General features: G+C 41.1%; 1 protein-coding gene across 1 annotated transcript in view; it reads right to left on the reverse strand.

Moving 5' to 3' along the window:
- Window positions 1-18249, reverse strand: part of AFG2A (AFG2 AAA ATPase homolog A) — a 200319-nt gene that overhangs the window by 24493 nt on the left and 157577 nt on the right. The window contains 1 exon segment of the mRNA XM_065837782.2: window positions 13674-13838. Within this exon segment, the coding sequence (XP_065693854.2) occupies window positions 13674-13838 (165 nt within the window).

Genomic DNA, 18249 nt, shown 5'->3' on the forward strand with positions numbered 1-18249 from the left:
AACGTTCCTACAGCAGCACTGGGGCCACTCTGATTTGTACTCAACTTAAAAATGCAGATTAAAAGGACAGGTATTAATCTGGCCAGTGCTCCTCATGGACACGTATAGCCATCTCTCATTAGACAACTGTGGAAAGCAATACTGAGAGGCCTGGAAACACTTACAATGACTTAGCTTGGCATTAAATGAAACTGAGAACATGCCTACTCTTCGATCCCATTGAAATGCAAGGGTTTTCTTGGTCGTGGAAAAATCACGTTGCTGTATCAAAACCCCATTGCCCAAACCAGCGTTGGGTCATTCATGCATCCACTGGTTTGACAGAACAGCTGGGAAATGACAGGCACCTAAGTGACAGCAATTGAATCTGGCTGCAAAGATACATCCTGCCTTGAAAATTTAAAAAAGAAAAAAAAAAAATCAGCAAAAGATTGATACATCTTCTGTTATTTCTGCTGCCTAATTAAAAACATATATGAAATTAGAATATAATTTTATCTTTAGGAATTAAATAAATAATCCCTGGATTTAGCAAGCTGAAACACGTATTTGATTTTAAGTTAATGAAATAATTCCATTGGTTAGAGAGAATTTTTAATGCACATAAAAATCTTTGAAATGCTGTAGGGTAACAATGTAAACTTTGACTAGGCCAGAAATGAGGAGGGATTAATAGTCTGGCTCTGGTTGAAGTGACAAAGGTGAGGAAATTTAGCTGAAGAGTTAAATTCAGATTTCAGATTATCTCAAACTTTAAAACTTGGTCAGACCAATTTTTAATTAGCCATTAAGAAGCAAATATATTCCTTGGTGCAACACATATATGAAAGTAATGAAAAATACCTCCATGGTAGATAACAGTTGTTCAGACTTGCAAGCAGACGTTGCAGACTGTATTTTTGTTCCTTGGTAGAGGGTACTTTGATTAGGACTGTGGTATCTCATTGCACTTCATGACAAAGAAAACACGAGCGGCAACACACTTTCATGAATTGAACACTAAGACTTCAAACAGCTAAGAAGAGATCTTTTTTGTTCATGTTCATCATGAATTCCTACTTCTCCAGGCTTCATGTACAAATAGACAGTTTGGAACAGAGACCTTACAAGTTCATGATGAAATCCATTGCACATGCAGAATTGAAGGAAGTCGACTGTTGCAATATACATCTGGTCAACTGGAATGTGTGCAATGAAAGCATTTTTGGTTTGAAATAGCTATGAAATGTAGTACATCTGCAGGACTGCCTGGCTGGATGATTCATTTGCAGCTTTTGCTGCTTCACCTTTAACAGCAAATTCATAGCATGGGGTAAGGGATGGCCACTTCAGAAGAGTTAGTACACTCACTTTCAACACTGCAAAGACAGACCTGTGTATATTTAAGTGCTAAAGATAACATGAACATTTATAGTGCAATGCATATTGTACATATCATCACCCAACTATGAATTTCTGAAAATCCTAAATATTAGAAAAATACATATATGGTAAAAGTTCCTATCATACCTTCATAAGTAAGAAATTTAAAGAAAGGGAAAAGGAAGTAGAACACAAAACCCAAATGAGCACTGTGTTAGTATATGAGCAAGTCAAATCAATGCAATGATATTATTACCAGAGTGATAATATTACAAACTAATTTTTAAAAAACCTCTAATAAAAGTTGCAATCTTTTTCTACCACAAAAGAGAGATTTTTTTTGGCTGTGTTTATGTATCATTCGAGTAAACTGGCTGATTTGCAAAGATAGAACTCTGTCCTAGAATAATGAAACAAAAATACTTCTGCTTGGAACTGACATTTATCAATATAAAGTAGCCAATTTTTTTGCCACTGTTTGAAGTAAGGGAAGTAATTAAAGTACACAAATGCATTTCGATACCACAACCCTATTTCCTGTACATGTTAGTAACAAAACGCTTGTCCTGCCCCCTCCACACAAGGCTGTTCATTAACTCTCACAATAAACATCGTACTTCCATATCACACATTTGAGAGCACTGCTGAACTGGTGAGTTGAGCAACAGCATTGCTCTGTGCAAAAACAGCCAAGTCCAGTCAGGAAACAGATTAATTTGAAAGCCTTAATTAATGACTGAACATTTATACAGCCAAGATTTATGAGTTACAAGGAAGTAAGTCCAAAACACAACGCTCCCTGCTGCATGCAAGCTCTCTTTTTAATGGTAAACAATTAGCCTAGGGTACGATACTGTCCCAATTCTCAGGTTCACTTTCTTCCTCCAATTTCTAAACATCAATAGAGGACAAATTAATTTAATGTTTTCCCCCTCCTCCCTTTTTCTTGGTCTTTCATAAATATCATTCTTAATCTGCGAGGGTTAATGAAGACAAAATAAAGGTATTCTTTTCTCAAAAATAAATAAACCAAATTGGTTCAAAAGTTTTGGGTTCGTCTTGGTGTTTTTGCTGTTGTTTTTCAGTTTTTTAGCTCACAAGTTCAAAAACTACGCAAAAAAAAAAAAGAAGAAAAGTATTTTTCTGGATCGATAATTTTCTAGAACTTATTGTCTATATATGCTTGAAGCAAAAGATAAATAAGAAAAGGATGGTCTACATATATAAGTATAAAAAACTCTCTTATAATTAAAAAAAAGCCTAGGTTTTGTGCTGTGAGTTTACTTGACTGAATTCACAAATACTTTTGCAAATTTAGTAACAACGACTGTTAGTAATGAAGAAGAAGCTTTCAGCTTTTAACATGTGGACTATATTCCGCTTCTGAAGAGAACTGACATCTTATTATGATGAGCGCTTACTGTATGGATATTAAAACAAGACTGCCAACTCTTCTTTGGAATTCCTCAGGCCTTAAACTAGAAAAATCAAAATCGAGAAAAGTTTTGTTCTCTCTTGTTTATACCAAGTCACCAAATACATTTTCTTGCCTGCAAATATTCTTTTGCTAAAAAGGAGCGTGGTTGTTCTTCCCCCAGTTTCTATAACATGTAAATAAGCTAAAATGACCACAGCAGTGGCAAGATCCCATAAAGCGGTAACACATCTGAGTACGAGTGTCTGAGTACAAGAGCAGCACGGCGCTTTGGGTTGGTTGGTTGGGTTTTTTTGTTTTGTTTTGTATTTTGGTTTGGGGGGGTTTTTTGGGATGTTTTTTGTTTGTTTGTTTGTTGGGTTTTTTTGCTTGCCCTGGGTGGTGTGGCAATGCTGACCACCCAGCACAGGCCACTAGCCCCAAGCCCCTATCATCACCTGTAATGAGAAAAATGCCCCACAACCTGTCCTCCTGACTGCTTCTGTTTGGTCCTTCCTTCTTGGCTGCCCGACAAAAACCATGTGCCTTGCAAGGGAAAGTGGCTGCTGAAGAAAGATTGAGTGGAAAGAGTTTTCCTGACACAGACTCACAAGTACTTGGAAACATCCCACCACAAATACCCACAGAGTCTAACCTATGAGCCCGGTAATCTCTCAACCCCCGCCAATCTTTATCAGTTTCTCATCAATAGGAGCTCACTGGGAAAAGTTCCAGGAAAAGGAAAACAAAAGACAAAATTGATTTATCCTGGTAAAAAGCACAGTAAGACCAAAAATACACAGGACAAAACAGAAGACAGATTGCTGCACTCCCCTCCTTTCCCTCCGACGGTGTGCTTCGCTGTGCAATGGTAAGTATAATCATAATAGCCTAGTTTTATCACAAATTTACTTTTTTTCTAGGAAATTATTCAAACACCACAAAGCCAACTCTGTAAGACGCCAATTACTCTGAAATTATAACTAACCCCCTCCCCGCCTCCCTAAATAAGAAAATAAACCATGAAACAAACAAAATCCAAAGCAGCTCTTTTCAACTGGGCAAAATGCTCTCAGTTCTCCTCCCCGACAATGGGGATGTCAAGCCCAATTAGCAATTGCAGTAATCTTGGGGTTTGCTCTGTTTTCTTCCACTGCAAGTGGTCAACCCAGATCCAATGGCTCGCTTCTATCCACACAATGCCATGAACAAATCACAGAGGACTAAGACCTGAAAGGTTTTTTTCTGCCCAACTATCCTTGATGTTTTCAAAGCCAAGAGACAAAAAGCTTGAGCTAAGAACTGGGTGGTAGTCTGAAAAAGTTTAATTAAAAAAGCTAAACAGTCCACGGAATTGCTTCTACCATTGCTAATAATTTGCTGCAGAGTTATTATTGTGGTGTTTCCATCTGCCAATAACCATTTAATCCCTTCGCCAAAGGCAATCTAAAGCTTTATGTATTTTAGGGAAACCAGATCAGATAACTTGGAAATAACGACTTCCAGTTTTTGATACACAAAAATCTGAGCGACAATAGTGCATAAAGCCATCAGCTTTTCAGTAGTGCTAAGAAATGTTACTTGACAGCTTCTACTCCAGGCAATGGTTGGAAAGCTAAGACCAAAGTTTTGTGCAAATACAAATCTCTTAGTATTCAAATACAAACCACAAAAGCCAGCTGTAGATATCTCCCCTTAAAGTGGCTTCTTCAGTGGATTGCAGCTCTCCTTCCTACGAGCAGCCAGCGTTCAGGCACACCGGGAAAACAGAAGTTACATGACAAAAAGGAATATTTCCCTGTTTGAATATGTAGGTTTTGCTGCAAACACTCAAAAGAGTCCCTGTTCCCACATTCTGCATCGGTGACTATCTTAATTACTAACAACTTCTCAGACTGTTTCAGTATTACTGTTGGGCAGCTTAATCTCACCAAAAAGCCTCCAACTCCAATGCTATTGCTAAAGTTTGTGCGTTAAAAAAAAATAGGCAGATATTCCAACTATTCTTTAAAAAAGAAAATCCCACTTAGAAAATTAAACTTACACATATTCAAACCCTCTTTGAAACGAACAGAGCAGAGGGCATTTTCAAATTCAAATAACTGAATGGGATGATGACAAGTGTGTGAGCTTACAGCTCATATGCATTCTGAGGGATGGGAAATATTAAAGTATATCACAATTAAAACGGTAAGGAAAATAAAAAAACATCCAAGCACTTTATCCCAAAACAAACTCAATATTTACTTTGCACAAATGAAACATTATTTCTATTATATGGACAATCACTTCAAGCAGAAGAGTTGGGGCATGTTCTACACAAATGTAGCTTCAACAGTGACAGCTTTTACATTTGAAATGTAGTACATCTATTGTTCAATATATTCACAATCTAATGGCATACTTCTTGATTTTTATTAGCTCTTATTATTATGTTCCAAATTTTCACAACAGAAACAGTTACTTCACTGATGACTGCCAAAGGCAAACATCCTATTTCATATGTACACAAAGATACCAATATATGCTCAAATATTTTAATTCACGCACATGCACCTCTCCAATCTTTGCAGTTCAGTGTAGTGTAAACAGTTAGCATTGTTATTAAAATACACATTCTTCATTCACAGCACAATACTCAGGTAGATTAATAAGCCTTTATATCTGGGCTCTATTGTTCCTTTGCTGCTCATTAACGTTTCTTCCACCTTGACAGCAATTTCACTGGCACAGTCCCAGAGTTACAAGTAGGTCAGCACAAGGTGTTCCTCTGTACGGTTTCATCTGGTATAAACATCCTACCTGATTTCGCCTTCAGGTACTACACATTTAAATATGCCTAGTACCAATTAAGATAATAATCAGAAGTATTTTGAGTATTATTGTCCAAGTGCTACCTTATTTCTGGTGTAAGTGATTCTGTTAGGGACAGAAAGGCAATTGTACCGCAGAAGCGGGGAGCTCTCTGCAGCTCTCCTGGGCAAGCTCAGTGCTACCTCTGTGGGAAACCCCCTTGAAATACTCAGCGTATCCTAGAGGAAAATGTATATATACACGTAAAGAAAGGTAAATTGAACACCAAGGTTTGACAGTCAGACATTGTACACTATTAAAAGCAGGCACTTAAACCAGTCAGACACACACAAATCCCAAGGACATGAAAAACAGAAATGGATATGTAAGAATATTTGCTTTTGCCCCCTTCATTATGAAAAAACTTGATATAAATCAATGGTCTCACATCACAGAAAATGAAACAAAAAACTTCAGACAGGTCTTTTGTTCACATGCTAAGATATTCAGTATTTACAGCAACTTCTAGATGTTGAGGATCTAGCTCTGAAGTTGGTTATAAGAGTCAAGGATCAGGAATTAATTCTCTGTGAAATGCAACAACTTTTGGGTGACTTTCTCTAATTTGTATACCTTGTCTTATACTTTAGGACTAGACTTGAGTCAGACTCAAGGCAACAAGCTCACTTCTAACTGCATACACTGTGACATATCATAACTTAAAACATCAAGCACAAGCACTACAGGTTTAAATCAGAAAAACAGGTCACCATGATGCAGTGCTTAACTTTCTTTCTTTTCCTTTTTTTTAACATAAAAGCAAATTCCACCACTCTGATCTGATATGAGCATTTGTATTACTTAAATAAAAAGCAGAATAAACCAGTGTTTTCAATTGCTTCCTGATCACTGAAAATGCAATTTTTACTCTGAACATTGAAGACTTTCATTTGTGACCAATGGTACACTGAAAGCATGTGCTTTAAGACACTGAAGAATAATCCCTGCTGTCTGATTTAAAAAAAAAAAAAAAAGAAAAAAGAAATAATTAAATTAAAAGCTGCTAGAAATAACTCATAGGCAAAAAATAAAACTAAGAGAAAACAATAGCAGTAGCCTAAAGAGACATATTTCTTCCTTCAGGAATGAATTCCCATCTGCTTTTAAAGAGCAACATGTTTTTCCATTATTGGGAATGACAGCCAAACCCAGGACAATAAAGCGGCAAAGCCACAGGCGAGAGCAGCGGGCAAGTGAAGCTGCCTGACAGGGAATCAGCCCAGGTCCCTCTTTTAGGAGCCCGCGTTTGGGTGACAGCGCAGCAGCCCCCTCGCCGTGCTGCCGACACTCTCCCTTCTGCCACCCCCAGAACGAGGGGCTCCCGGTACCGCTGCTGGGTGCAAGGAAAAGGGAAAGTGAGGGCCACAGCATCGGTGGCAGCACACACGTCTCCCACAGCCCCAGCTGGTTTGGTGAAACTCCAGATGTTTTATAAAAGCTCACAGGAAGCGAGCAGCCCCCTCAGCAGAGGAGCGCTTACCCCGACACCAGCGATGCTCCTAACACAGGTGCTTTATCCAAACAGGCACGCAACACTAAATAACCCTGCAAAGGCACACGGAGGTCAAAAGCAAGTCTGAGTGCTCGTTTACAGAATCTAGGTGGACCGTGCCATTAAAATAGTTAACGAAGACACAGAAAGGAAGACAAAAACATAATGAAATTAGCTCTAAGGTTCCCACACCCTAAGTGATTCAGCATTTAAGGAATCAAAAGGTTCAGCTCTTTGGGCTGTATGGAGAAAGAAAAACTCAGGTTTGAGAAGCAGGATTTATTTTATACCTTAACACTGTTTGGTGCTTGCTTGGGGTCTTATTCAAATTCCCTCCAGCATTTTCCCCAAGTTCCTCTAAGGATCACTGTTCTTTGAGTTATTTAGGAAGCAGTTCAGACTGTATCCTCCTGAGCTGTTAATGGGCCTGACCTTTTCAGAAGCACTAATGTCCCTTCAGTCAGATGCATTAAATCTCCTCTGCTTGATTAAACTATTAGCAAATCATTATCTCACTGAAAGATAAAATGTTCTTTCCCAGATGAGTAAGCCATGCATAAATTTCAGTGCAAAAGCTCTCCTGTATGCCATATCTTACATTTTGCATAAATATGCTAATTGTAAACCATACTTTATGTACTCGTAGGGCGAATGCATATAGCACTTTATCAGGTCTCAGCTGAGACAAGATGTGATGAAAATCAGCCCACTTAGGGCAACGATCCCCCTCCATCTCTGAAAAATGCGGGAGGGGAACCAGATCGTTTTAAAGAGGCTAAAACGGGGAGTAGGAAAGGTGGCACAATGCTGCAAACTTTCACGGTTTGGCAACACCATGCCAAGCGATTACCCAGATGCTTGTGCTGCCCTCCTTCCCAATCTGCCCAAGCACATTCTGCACGTACGGGGCCCTTGTGAGACCAGCAGTAAGCAAAATCCCATGGGAAGTCCTGTGTAGTTAGTTATTTCCTTTCCTGTGATTCATCTCGTTTATCCCAAACACTGACATTCAGAAAACATTCCGAATGCCAGGTATTTCCTCACCTTCCAGCCACCTGTGCCAAACACATCCTCAGCACTGACAAACATGTGTAGGAAGGTGTTGATCCCATATTAGCCACATTGGATGAAGGCTGAGTCTCTTTTCCTCACCCACCCACACAATAATGTTCACTTTTCAATAAGTCATATAAATTAATAGATCCTATGCATCATTCCAAGAGAAACTTCAGAGGTTCATCTGAGGCCTTAATCTTGCTGTGTTTCAATTTGACAGCGTTCCTCACTTGGAAAACTGTGTTTTTCTGTAACGCTGTATCCTGGTGTGGAGCTAAGCAGAACTCCTTCGGAAGGAAAGGTCATCACACACATCACATGTTTCTGATAAGACACACGCATTTTCCTGTGGTATCCTAGAAGCTCAGAATCTGAGGGCCCAGTCCCAAGGCATGATGTGTTGAGTACCTTCAACGCCTACTGAAGTCGGTGGGAATTGAACATGCTCTGCATTTAGCGTAACTAAACATAAAGGGAGCAAACATATTTGCATTTCAAAATGAAAACCATGAGCTTTAGCCAGGACATTATTTGCAACATCTAATGTTTTTCTCGCCCCGTTCCATACAGAATCTTCACCATTTTGTTTTGATAAAAAGCCTGTGTCTCTTTCTAGGCTACTATACAGGATTGGATCCATTTCTCTTTTTAAAGAAGGGCTTTCCCTTAAGTTTGGAGGATCTTTTCCTTCATGGAAAACTAGATATAAATAGATAATACATCCTGATTTGTCAGATGTCCCATTTTTCCTATATCGAAGCCCTCTCTCACCTTTACTGTAGACACTCCTTAATAAAGAGATAAATGTACAAATTTTTCCCAATCTCTTAAAAGATTGTTCGCCCTCCTGTACACCTACGATAGAACGCATCTTCTCTTCTTTCGTAGTTGGTACATTCCTCTACAACAGTGCGAAGGGTGTTTGGGAAGATTTGGGGTGAGTTTTTATTAAAGTTTCTGGTTTAAATATGTCAGTATCTGGTAAACAAGAACATACATGTTTTAGAATACATATTTTAAGAGTCAAAGGCTTTAGCTGGTTCAAGTCAGTGTGCTGCTGCAAAGATACTTTTTGGCAACAAATACAGTCTCATTTGAGCCAGAGCAAACCTTCATTGGCTTGCCTTTTTTTTCCCCTTCATTCTCTGTGTTCCCATCGAGAGTTATTGCAAAGTGAGAAAGATATTTTTTACATTAACTATTCTACTTCGACTAAGAACCAGTGAAAGATTTACAGGCTCCCAGGTTCCCGCTCTACTATTATTTCCTGTAAGCATGGAAACTGATAATACTATAGAAACAATGCCAGCCTTCCCTTTCACCATGACCTGCTTTCCACCAATTTAAAAGCAGTCGGTCCCATTAGCTCGCTTTTATAAGCACGCTTGTCTTAAGAATATTACCATCATATCCAGAATATTTAATTTTATTACTTCTAAGCAACTTTAAACTCAAAACGGCTCAAAACTTGGTTTAAGTTTCTGCCTAAACCCTCCCTCTCTGCCTTCTAAACTGCAACAAAAACATCATCTGACTGGAGCTTAGACCATAAAAGAAGGTCCCTCGTTCTACCATGTTTATTTTCCTTTTTTTTATCACCTGCTTTCCAGAACAAAATATTTCTACAGTGGGGAAACACTGTCTTCATCCCTCGCTTGTCCCTTTTTGGAAAGCAAACTCCAAGGATCTGAAGACAGACACACCCCTGCCAGTTAATTTGTAAAGGCAAATGACACAATCTTTTATATCCCCACACAGGTCTAACCAAGATATCAGTCTTTGCATTTACAAGGGCACACGTCCTTCCTCTAGACCAAGACATGTCCCAGTCACAGCCTTTCTTTTTTTCTGTTTGAGACAATGTAAAATTTAAAAATCACACAGCAAGCAATTTCCTATCAGATACTGCCCACATGATTTTGTTCTTGCTTGCACTAGAAAGTGTATTTTCTGTTACAACAGAAAGAAGCCAGTAATTATGAAAAACCTAATTTAAACAAATAAAGGCAGACCACCTGAGTTTGTGGGAGGCCCATCTTTCCTAATGCAAGCTGGCTGTAGCAGCATCATGAAAGCAAGCAAATGAGACGCAAAGAAATCACATTGCTTGCACTTTCAAACATTGCTTTTAAATGCTTCTGTGGTTGGATCTGTAATTAATTGTATGTTATGGAAAGCACAGTAAGCAATCAAACAGATAAAACTCCTCACCATGAAGTGTAACAGTGAAAATGCTCTAGGAAAAAGCTATGGTCAGACTGAACAATCTCCCAGTGAAGACATTCAAAATATATAAAAACATTTATAATAATCATCAGTTTTCTAAAAAATCAGATCTCCTGAAATATTGCCCAAAATGAAATGTAGAAACACTAGAATTAACCTTATAAAAGTTTCAGTGCAGCACAATGTTTGCTGTTTTAACCATTTCTATGACTTCCAAGGACTAGAGAGCTCTCCTCCGCGATTACCAGTGCTCCTTGCTAACATCACGGCACCTGGAGGGGCCACGGAGGCTGGTGGGGCAGCACAGCACAGCCTCAGCTCCCCGGGTATCGCCTTCAGGAGAAACTGCTTACAAAAATAAAAGCTGGGTGCAAAGACAAGAGCAGCTCTGGCTGCTCCCCACAGTTACTGCAGAGCTGTCCTTGCAGCACAGACCTGCTAAAAAGAGGCTGAGGACAGTCCTAGGAAAAGGCAGATGCCTTCAGGACACGGATGCAGTCAAAGAAGTTGCCTTGGAGGGAGGAGGAAATGATCCTCGGTGTCAGCATCAGCTCGGAGGCCAAACCTTGCTATTCGGAAACTTCTAAAAACAATTTCTGACTTTCCTGCCTTGCAGATCCCTGAAGAAGATCCTCCCGCACTGCTGCAGAGCACTACTTCAGAACAGCCTGGAAATGAAGACTGAACTCAAATATTTCCAGAAAGCTGAGGCTTTGTTCGGCCTATACTATTAGCATAATAAAAGCTAACTGTACAGACACTGCTCCTCTAATGCACTTTCTTTTTTTACATTAAACTTCACTTACCTATGAGAGAAGGAGATTGTAATTCACCCTCATAAATTATCTTCCATCTTCTCTCACATGAAACAGTGGGAAGTAATCACCCTATTTTGCTATCTTGATATATCTTTAAAGGTATTCATTAAAAGAAACGTACATCCAGCAGGTGAATAGAGATAACTGGTCATAAGTGATGACAGGCAAAAATGCACCACTATCTGATCTGAAAACAGGCCAAGTTGGAAGCCAGATTCATACTGAACTATCCACTTTACTTGCTGTTTATTCAGCTCATGTCAGGATGATTCAACGCATCTTTACATGCAACTCCCTATTCATACAGCATCTTCTAGTCACAAAACCAAGCATTTTCCACTTCTTTTTCTAAACAAAGGGTATAACAGTGGAATGGGAACTTGCCATTCAACAGCGGAAACTATTTGTGAAGCTGCAGACACTAGGAAGAAAAGGCTTTGAGGAAACTAGCCACTGTGTGTGCCAACTGTCAAGACTTTTTATATATTCTTCCAAGGAACACTGACTGAGGCTTTTTCTGTATTCAGTCTTTACATCTCAATTATTATAATTCTTTGATTGATGCAAAAGAACAAAATTAATGAGAAATGCCGTATTAGAGAAAGGCAGGCGGTTTTCCCCTGGACTAATCTATAGATGCACTCAATGAACCATTAACTTCGTTCTGGTTCTGTGCAAAACCAGCACCGGGACATTTGCGACTCATTATCAACTAAGCACAGGAATTGAGCGCTAGAGCCTCAGCAGTTCCAGATCCAAAGGAAATCCCCATATGCTTGGAATTTCTGAAATACAAGCATTACAGTCGTTGCCTGGTAGGAAGATGGTTTCCATACACAACAGAGGATATGTTTATATTTATGTTTTTGGAGGCTTGTAACTCAGCCAGAAGCAGATAAATTTTCCCAAGGCAGCAAAAGTCGTATCACTGAGATCTGTGTAAAAACATAGTACTGTTTCACGTCACTGCTCCAAAGCACGGAGCCAGTAGAGCTCCAACAGTTTCCCAGACCAATATTTAAGCCTGCAATCCTTTCTATTTCTGCCTTTTTTTCATTATGAGATCCCACATTCTGCGGTAAAAAGATGTCCTACTCGAAGTGGCTTCTCTCACTATGCCGCTTTCATTCATTCGCTCGCAGAGCACAGTTTGTCCTGGAAAGCTCTTGCGGGTTTGACTTTGGTGTCCGCCGTGACGTGGGTTCCCGGCACAAGCCTGGAGGGCAGCCCGGGTGCTGCTGCTGCCCATGGCCACGTCTGACCCCAGCCCTTGCCCTTGGAGCACCCACAGCACTGCCCACACCAGCCAGAGGCTACTAGTAGGCAACGCAGCATTTTACACCATGCCAGCGTTTAAGCAACAGCTAAATGAGCAAAAGTCTTGCCTAGCAACAGATGCAATGACCAGTCAGCTGAGAAGGGTCTTCAGCATTATAGGAATGACACAAATACTCCACAGTCACCCTCTCTTTTGGACCAAGGCAAAAGTTTAGCTTATTTCCCTGCCCTTGCAAACAGTATGTAGGAAGATGGGGAAGCCGAGGCAAGCACATCACATTTTCCGCTCTGCTATGGAAAAAGTAGAAGGTGACTATATAATTAAAGATGGTGTGATAACGCGTACACTAGGACTGGCTACCGTAAGGTGGAAATTTTAATTCTGGTATTTCATACCTTTTAAGAGCTCGAATTGGCAACCTTAATAGCATTCTTTGAATTTTTGAAGTAATATAATTACTTTCAATTAATCAAAATGAGGAAAGAATGAAATATCCTTTCACGAGACACTGACATGAATAATATTCAGGGAGCAGAGTGGTGACCACTAATGTACCAATGCTTATTGCAACTGCCAGGCAGCAGCATCTGACAAAGTTTCTCCTTCTACTTAGGCAGTAATTGTCTGATGTCCATTGTCAGAAGCTGATTAACTAATAGCAATGAGCTATAAGTGATGCTGTGAGGTCTTGATTATATGTAATAGGAAAACACCAGCTTCAAAGTGACCAGTGACTCCCTTGCAACTCCCCTACACTGTCTCATAGCTCTGTCTCTCCTCCCTCCACCCGAGCCTCTCAGTCACAATCCCAAATGCAAAAGATCCCTGGGGAGGTGGGGAGGCCCAGGTGAAGTGTCTGGGCAGCCTGAGGGCACTTGCCCCCATCTCTCTCCACTCCTTCTGGCAGCACGTCCTCAGTGCAGCCACCCGTGACCGTGACAGGCTCACCCTGGAAGAGGCCCTTTCCCTGGCAACAATCAAGATGGAGATCTTGAAGGTAAAAAGCCACAGACTCTATTCTGCTTTCTGAGCAAAAACACAGGAATCTCTCAAACACGCCCTTTCATAACTCCGTCTAACGCTTTGAGAAGACTCAAGGGAGGATATCTGGATACTTTAATTCAATTTTAAATATACAATTTTGCGTAGCTGTTACCATTTAGAAAGTTTTACCTCTGCTCCTGAGTACTTCTGTGTGTGCTGAACAAGCTCCTCTAAGCAGACTTCATCACTGACAGGCATGGACTGAAAATGAAGTTTGAAGATTTCCCCACGAGTGGCTGCATCTGGCAGTGGCACGTAGATAATTCTGTCTATTCTTCCTGGTCTCAGCAAGGCCTGCAATGAAAGCATCACAGAAAAAGTTAAAACACACAGCACATCACATCAAGAAAGTAAAAACCCCAATTCAATTAAAAACACCGCTGCCTAATAACCAACAATTTCAGTAAAAGCAAGAAGCTGCACAAGAACAGTCAAGCTATGTACAAGAGGGGTTATTCTCCTATGTTAGAACAAATCAGTCACTGAAAAGACAGTAAGGCTACTCAGCTTGTGAAATACCAGTTTATGGAAAAAAGGCATCATAAAGGAACTATAGTCATTTTCTTAAAATAATAATTTTAGGCTTGTTGCAAGGTGTGCCGGAATGTTAGCACTTGGCAGAAGGACAAGTGGCAATGGACACATCCCAAGTTCAGATCTTCAATCAAGACAACAAGTAAAGCAAAAAAGTTTTTTGAAGTGAAGCTTACATTCTGGATTCATGTTGCTTTATTCCAAACTCTTAGAGCTGCACACTTACAGAAGAGCAGATTACTCTTTCAGGTTTTTATGCAAAATAAGGTAACAATAGACAGAGGCCAGTGATGTTCAGGTTCAAAATGGAAGAGGAAAAAACATAGGCTTGCAAAAGCACTATGGTTTGAGACACTTAGCATCAGCCTTGAACTGCTGGAAGACCCTCAGTTTTTCCTTCTCCTGCGCTGCAAGACAACTGAAAATTCAACAGATTAACACAGTGACAAGTTGACGCCTCAGCTTTTCAGTTTCATACACATGTATTGGCCCTTGCACTTTGGTTTCTCAGGGTTCCTCAGATCAAATACACTGGGGAGAGGTGGGAAGGTGATGGAGCGAACTCAGGGCAGCAGCGACAGACAAGGTAAGAGGGGACAATGGCCCAAAGTGCAGAGTGGATGATTCAGACTGGACAGGAGGAAAATCCTCTACAAGAGGAGTGCAGCACCGGGGCAGGTCATCGAGGAGCCTGCGGAAACTCTGTCCCCAGGGCTTTTGCAGCTGGGCCAGATGAAGCCAAGCACTCCCCACCTGCCGCAGGGCCTCTGGGAGCCCCCTCCAACTAGCGTTTCTGTGACTCTCTGCTTTCTGGATGGGGTCAAAAAGTAAACATCTATACATAAAACAATTATATCCGATACACAGGAGAAGCCCAGATCTTAAATTCATGAGAAGAGAGGAAGTTCATTTTCCTGTATTTCTAAAAATCTCCAGCAAGATTTGTGAAAACTGTCTATGGCAAAAAAAGTAAAAAGCCTCCCAGCCTTTCTTACTTGACATTTGTGGAAAAAAAGTGCGCATAGTGAATGCACATAAATAGTATTTAAACTATTTTTTAAAAACTGAACCATGTTTATAAGATTCAGCATGTAACCTAAATTGTTTTTATGTTATGGTTCTCCCTTGGGCAGAGTAGTTTGAGTTCCAGATGACTAGAGATATTGCATGGCTGTCCTGGGCTGTCAGCCAATAAGTCTTTTCCCAGCCTGATCATGTCAGTGAAAGTCATGCTGAAAAAATAGTAGGAAAGAGCTTTCCTTCCTGCACAGCATTGATCAAGTTAACACCCTTCCTAGAGTTTCTTTAAAAAGACTGTTGTGGTGCTTCAGAGTGGAAAAATGTATCCTGAATGTTAAGAGATGTCTTGTTATTTTTAAAACAGAACATGAAAACGCTCAGCAGAAAGTGCACAGCCCTGCAGTGCGTTGCATTGAGCTCTGTAAGGACGTAGTGAGGCTGTACTGGGAAGCCTAAAGGTCCATATCCAGCCCAGTACCCTGGTCCCTGGAAGTGGCCAGCACTGGATCCTTACAAAAGAGAGCAAGAACCAAGCTGCCCACTGATATTTCCTCAGCAGACTGTGCTACTTTACGCAGCACTTGTGATATATTCAAAGAACTCAGCCCACTGATGATAACCCGACCAGCGTGTAATTCAGTGTCTAAATCATGTGTGTATCAGGATGTTGCCATTTTTTTGCCAACACACTTGAAAGAGAAATTTGCATGTTTCAAGACGAGGCTTGGAGGGAGAGAAATTATACTGCAATTGTGTTCTGCATGCTTTTAAGGAAATGCCCATAGCTAATTCTATTATTTAGAAGAAACAAGAAATGTTCATATGAGTACAGTGGTATGCCTCTTTTAAATCCAGGCAGGTTTACTCAGAAAGCCCAGATAATTAGAACATTTTCTAGGGCCTGCTTAGCTTCACACTGATGAATGGCCGTGGTGGTTGTGCAAGTGGGACAGGAAAAACACTTGATGCCAATCAGCTAGGACCAAACACTCCTTTGTATTGCATTGGCCTTTGGTTCCAAGATACAGTCTTCAAACATGACAGAACACCCATGCTTGCAAAGCACAACTGCAGATGTAAAAGAGTGAATATATTTTTTTATCAGTTACTAAAAATCGTATTTCCTCCAGTTTGTCCCAAATGCTTTGCATTTTACATATATAGGCATAGTTGGAGGCCAAAGTTTTAAACACACTATCATGACTTTTTGCTGCAATGAGGCCTAGGGACCCTGTCCAAGACAGCCATATGTGCCGGGAACTGTACAAAAAAAGTACAAGTCAGTCTCTCCAGCACTTGCTGCTTAAATAGACACCAATGAAAAGGAACAGAGAGAAAATATTCGGTAACCTCACAGGAGAGAAGAGTCAAATTCCCTCCAGCCCCTGGAGAGAAAAGCAGATTGAACCGAGAGCTGGTCTCCACCAGTGCTCCCGACAGTCCAGCTGGACAGGAACTGTGGAGACCCTGGGCACAGCCCAACTGCTCCTCACTCTGCTGTCACCACCCTTTTCCCTTTGGCAAGCCACCAGCCCCCTTCACCCTCTCCTTCTGAGGAACTAAAGGAGAGGGTGAGGAAGGGGCCTGCCTTGACCTGTCCTGTGTTACTGGAGGGCAAATCTCCAGTGAGGGCCGTGGGTGGGCTGCAGAGCTGCTCTGCTGCCCACCCATCTGAAAGCAATCAGAGAGCAACAGCAAGTCCAGGTCATTCTCATCTGCAGGACATCACGTTGCCCTCTCATGCTGGATGCTCAGGCTTTTGGTCTCTGCATACTTCTCATGGAGATACTTTTCCTTTTTGGAATTGGAACTGAGCTGCATGTAGAGGTTTGCAATAAGGGAACAAGATAGCTTTCCTGATGCTTTTACTCGCTCAAGTTTCTTCTGGAGGACAGCAAGCTCTTTCTGGGTTGCTTCAAGAAGCCTACTGCGGCATTTGGTGTGGACATCTGCAACAACAGTGTCAGCTTTAAGACCGAGGCCCAGGTCATGCTTGCTTCTGCTGCTGGCAGCAGTGCTGAGTTTGATGGATGCTGGCACCACCTTTTTCCTCAACATCATTTCTAGAACTAGAAGCTATTTCTTTTCTCAAAGGGATGTTGCGTGATGCAGGCTTCCCCACAGGAAGGGTTTTGGAAGTGGTTGCCCCAAGCATGCGATGACTTTCACAGGCCACTCCAGAAGACAGAGCTTCCGCCTTGCAATTTGCTCTTTGGAAATCATGTAGAGAGCAATAAGGACACCCAGGTCACCTCCAGCCCAGCCCCGCTGTGCCCAGGGCACAGTGGGCACAGTGGCCGGTGGGACCTGGCACTGACCCGCGGGCGAGGCAGGAGGTGAAGCTGCCTGGGATTGACCTTTGCTGCCGAGTGGGAGGAGAAGTTGGGCAGGAGAAGGTGAGAAAGTGGGCAGGAGAAGGCAGCAGCAGCGGGAGGAGGGAGGCTGAGCACAAGGAGAGGCAGGAGGAGGAGGGTGAAGAGTTGAAGCGGGGCTGCAGGTTCGGGCAGATACGCGCTGCCGGGAGTGCAAAATTAACCGCTGGCGGCTGGGAGATGCAGAACTGATTTGAGGCTAGGAGCACACAGAAGGTGGGAAGTTGATGGGGCCAAAATTAATTGATGTGTGCGCAGAGCTACATAATTCATTGATGTTGAGATGTGAGAGTTGCATAATTTATGTAGGCCAGGAAGGGCACAAAATTAAGTAATTGGGGTTTTGGTAGAAACCAGAATACTTCATACCATTAAGCAATTCCTTTGTGAGTTTATATAATTTTTTTGTTGCTACCACAACATTTATGAAAGGGGTCTGAGTGCACACACACTGAAAGGTTACAGTGGTACACAGATACAATATTATTCATGGAGGCACCAGGAAAGTGAGATAATTGTCATGTAATACATAATATCATCAATAGCAAACCCACATTTTAATGAAGAAGAAACTACTCCCCTTTCAAAGAGAAAAGCTTAAATACTTTAGTAATTAAAATAGAGTGTTACTTCAAAATGTATCATTGGAAAAGATACCTGGTTCAAAAATGTGTATTTTGTGAGCAATTATGAAGATTATTATTTCAGCAAAGAAAACTTAAATATGTAAAGCCAGGAAAATATTTGTGGTTCCTCTTCAGAATGGACTAGAATTAACC

This window comes from Patagioenas fasciata, chromosome 4, assembly GCF_037038585.1.
Source record: "Patagioenas fasciata isolate bPatFas1 chromosome 4, bPatFas1.hap1, whole genome shotgun sequence".
Lineage (NCBI taxonomy): Eukaryota > Metazoa > Chordata > Aves > Columbiformes > Columbidae > Patagioenas > Patagioenas fasciata.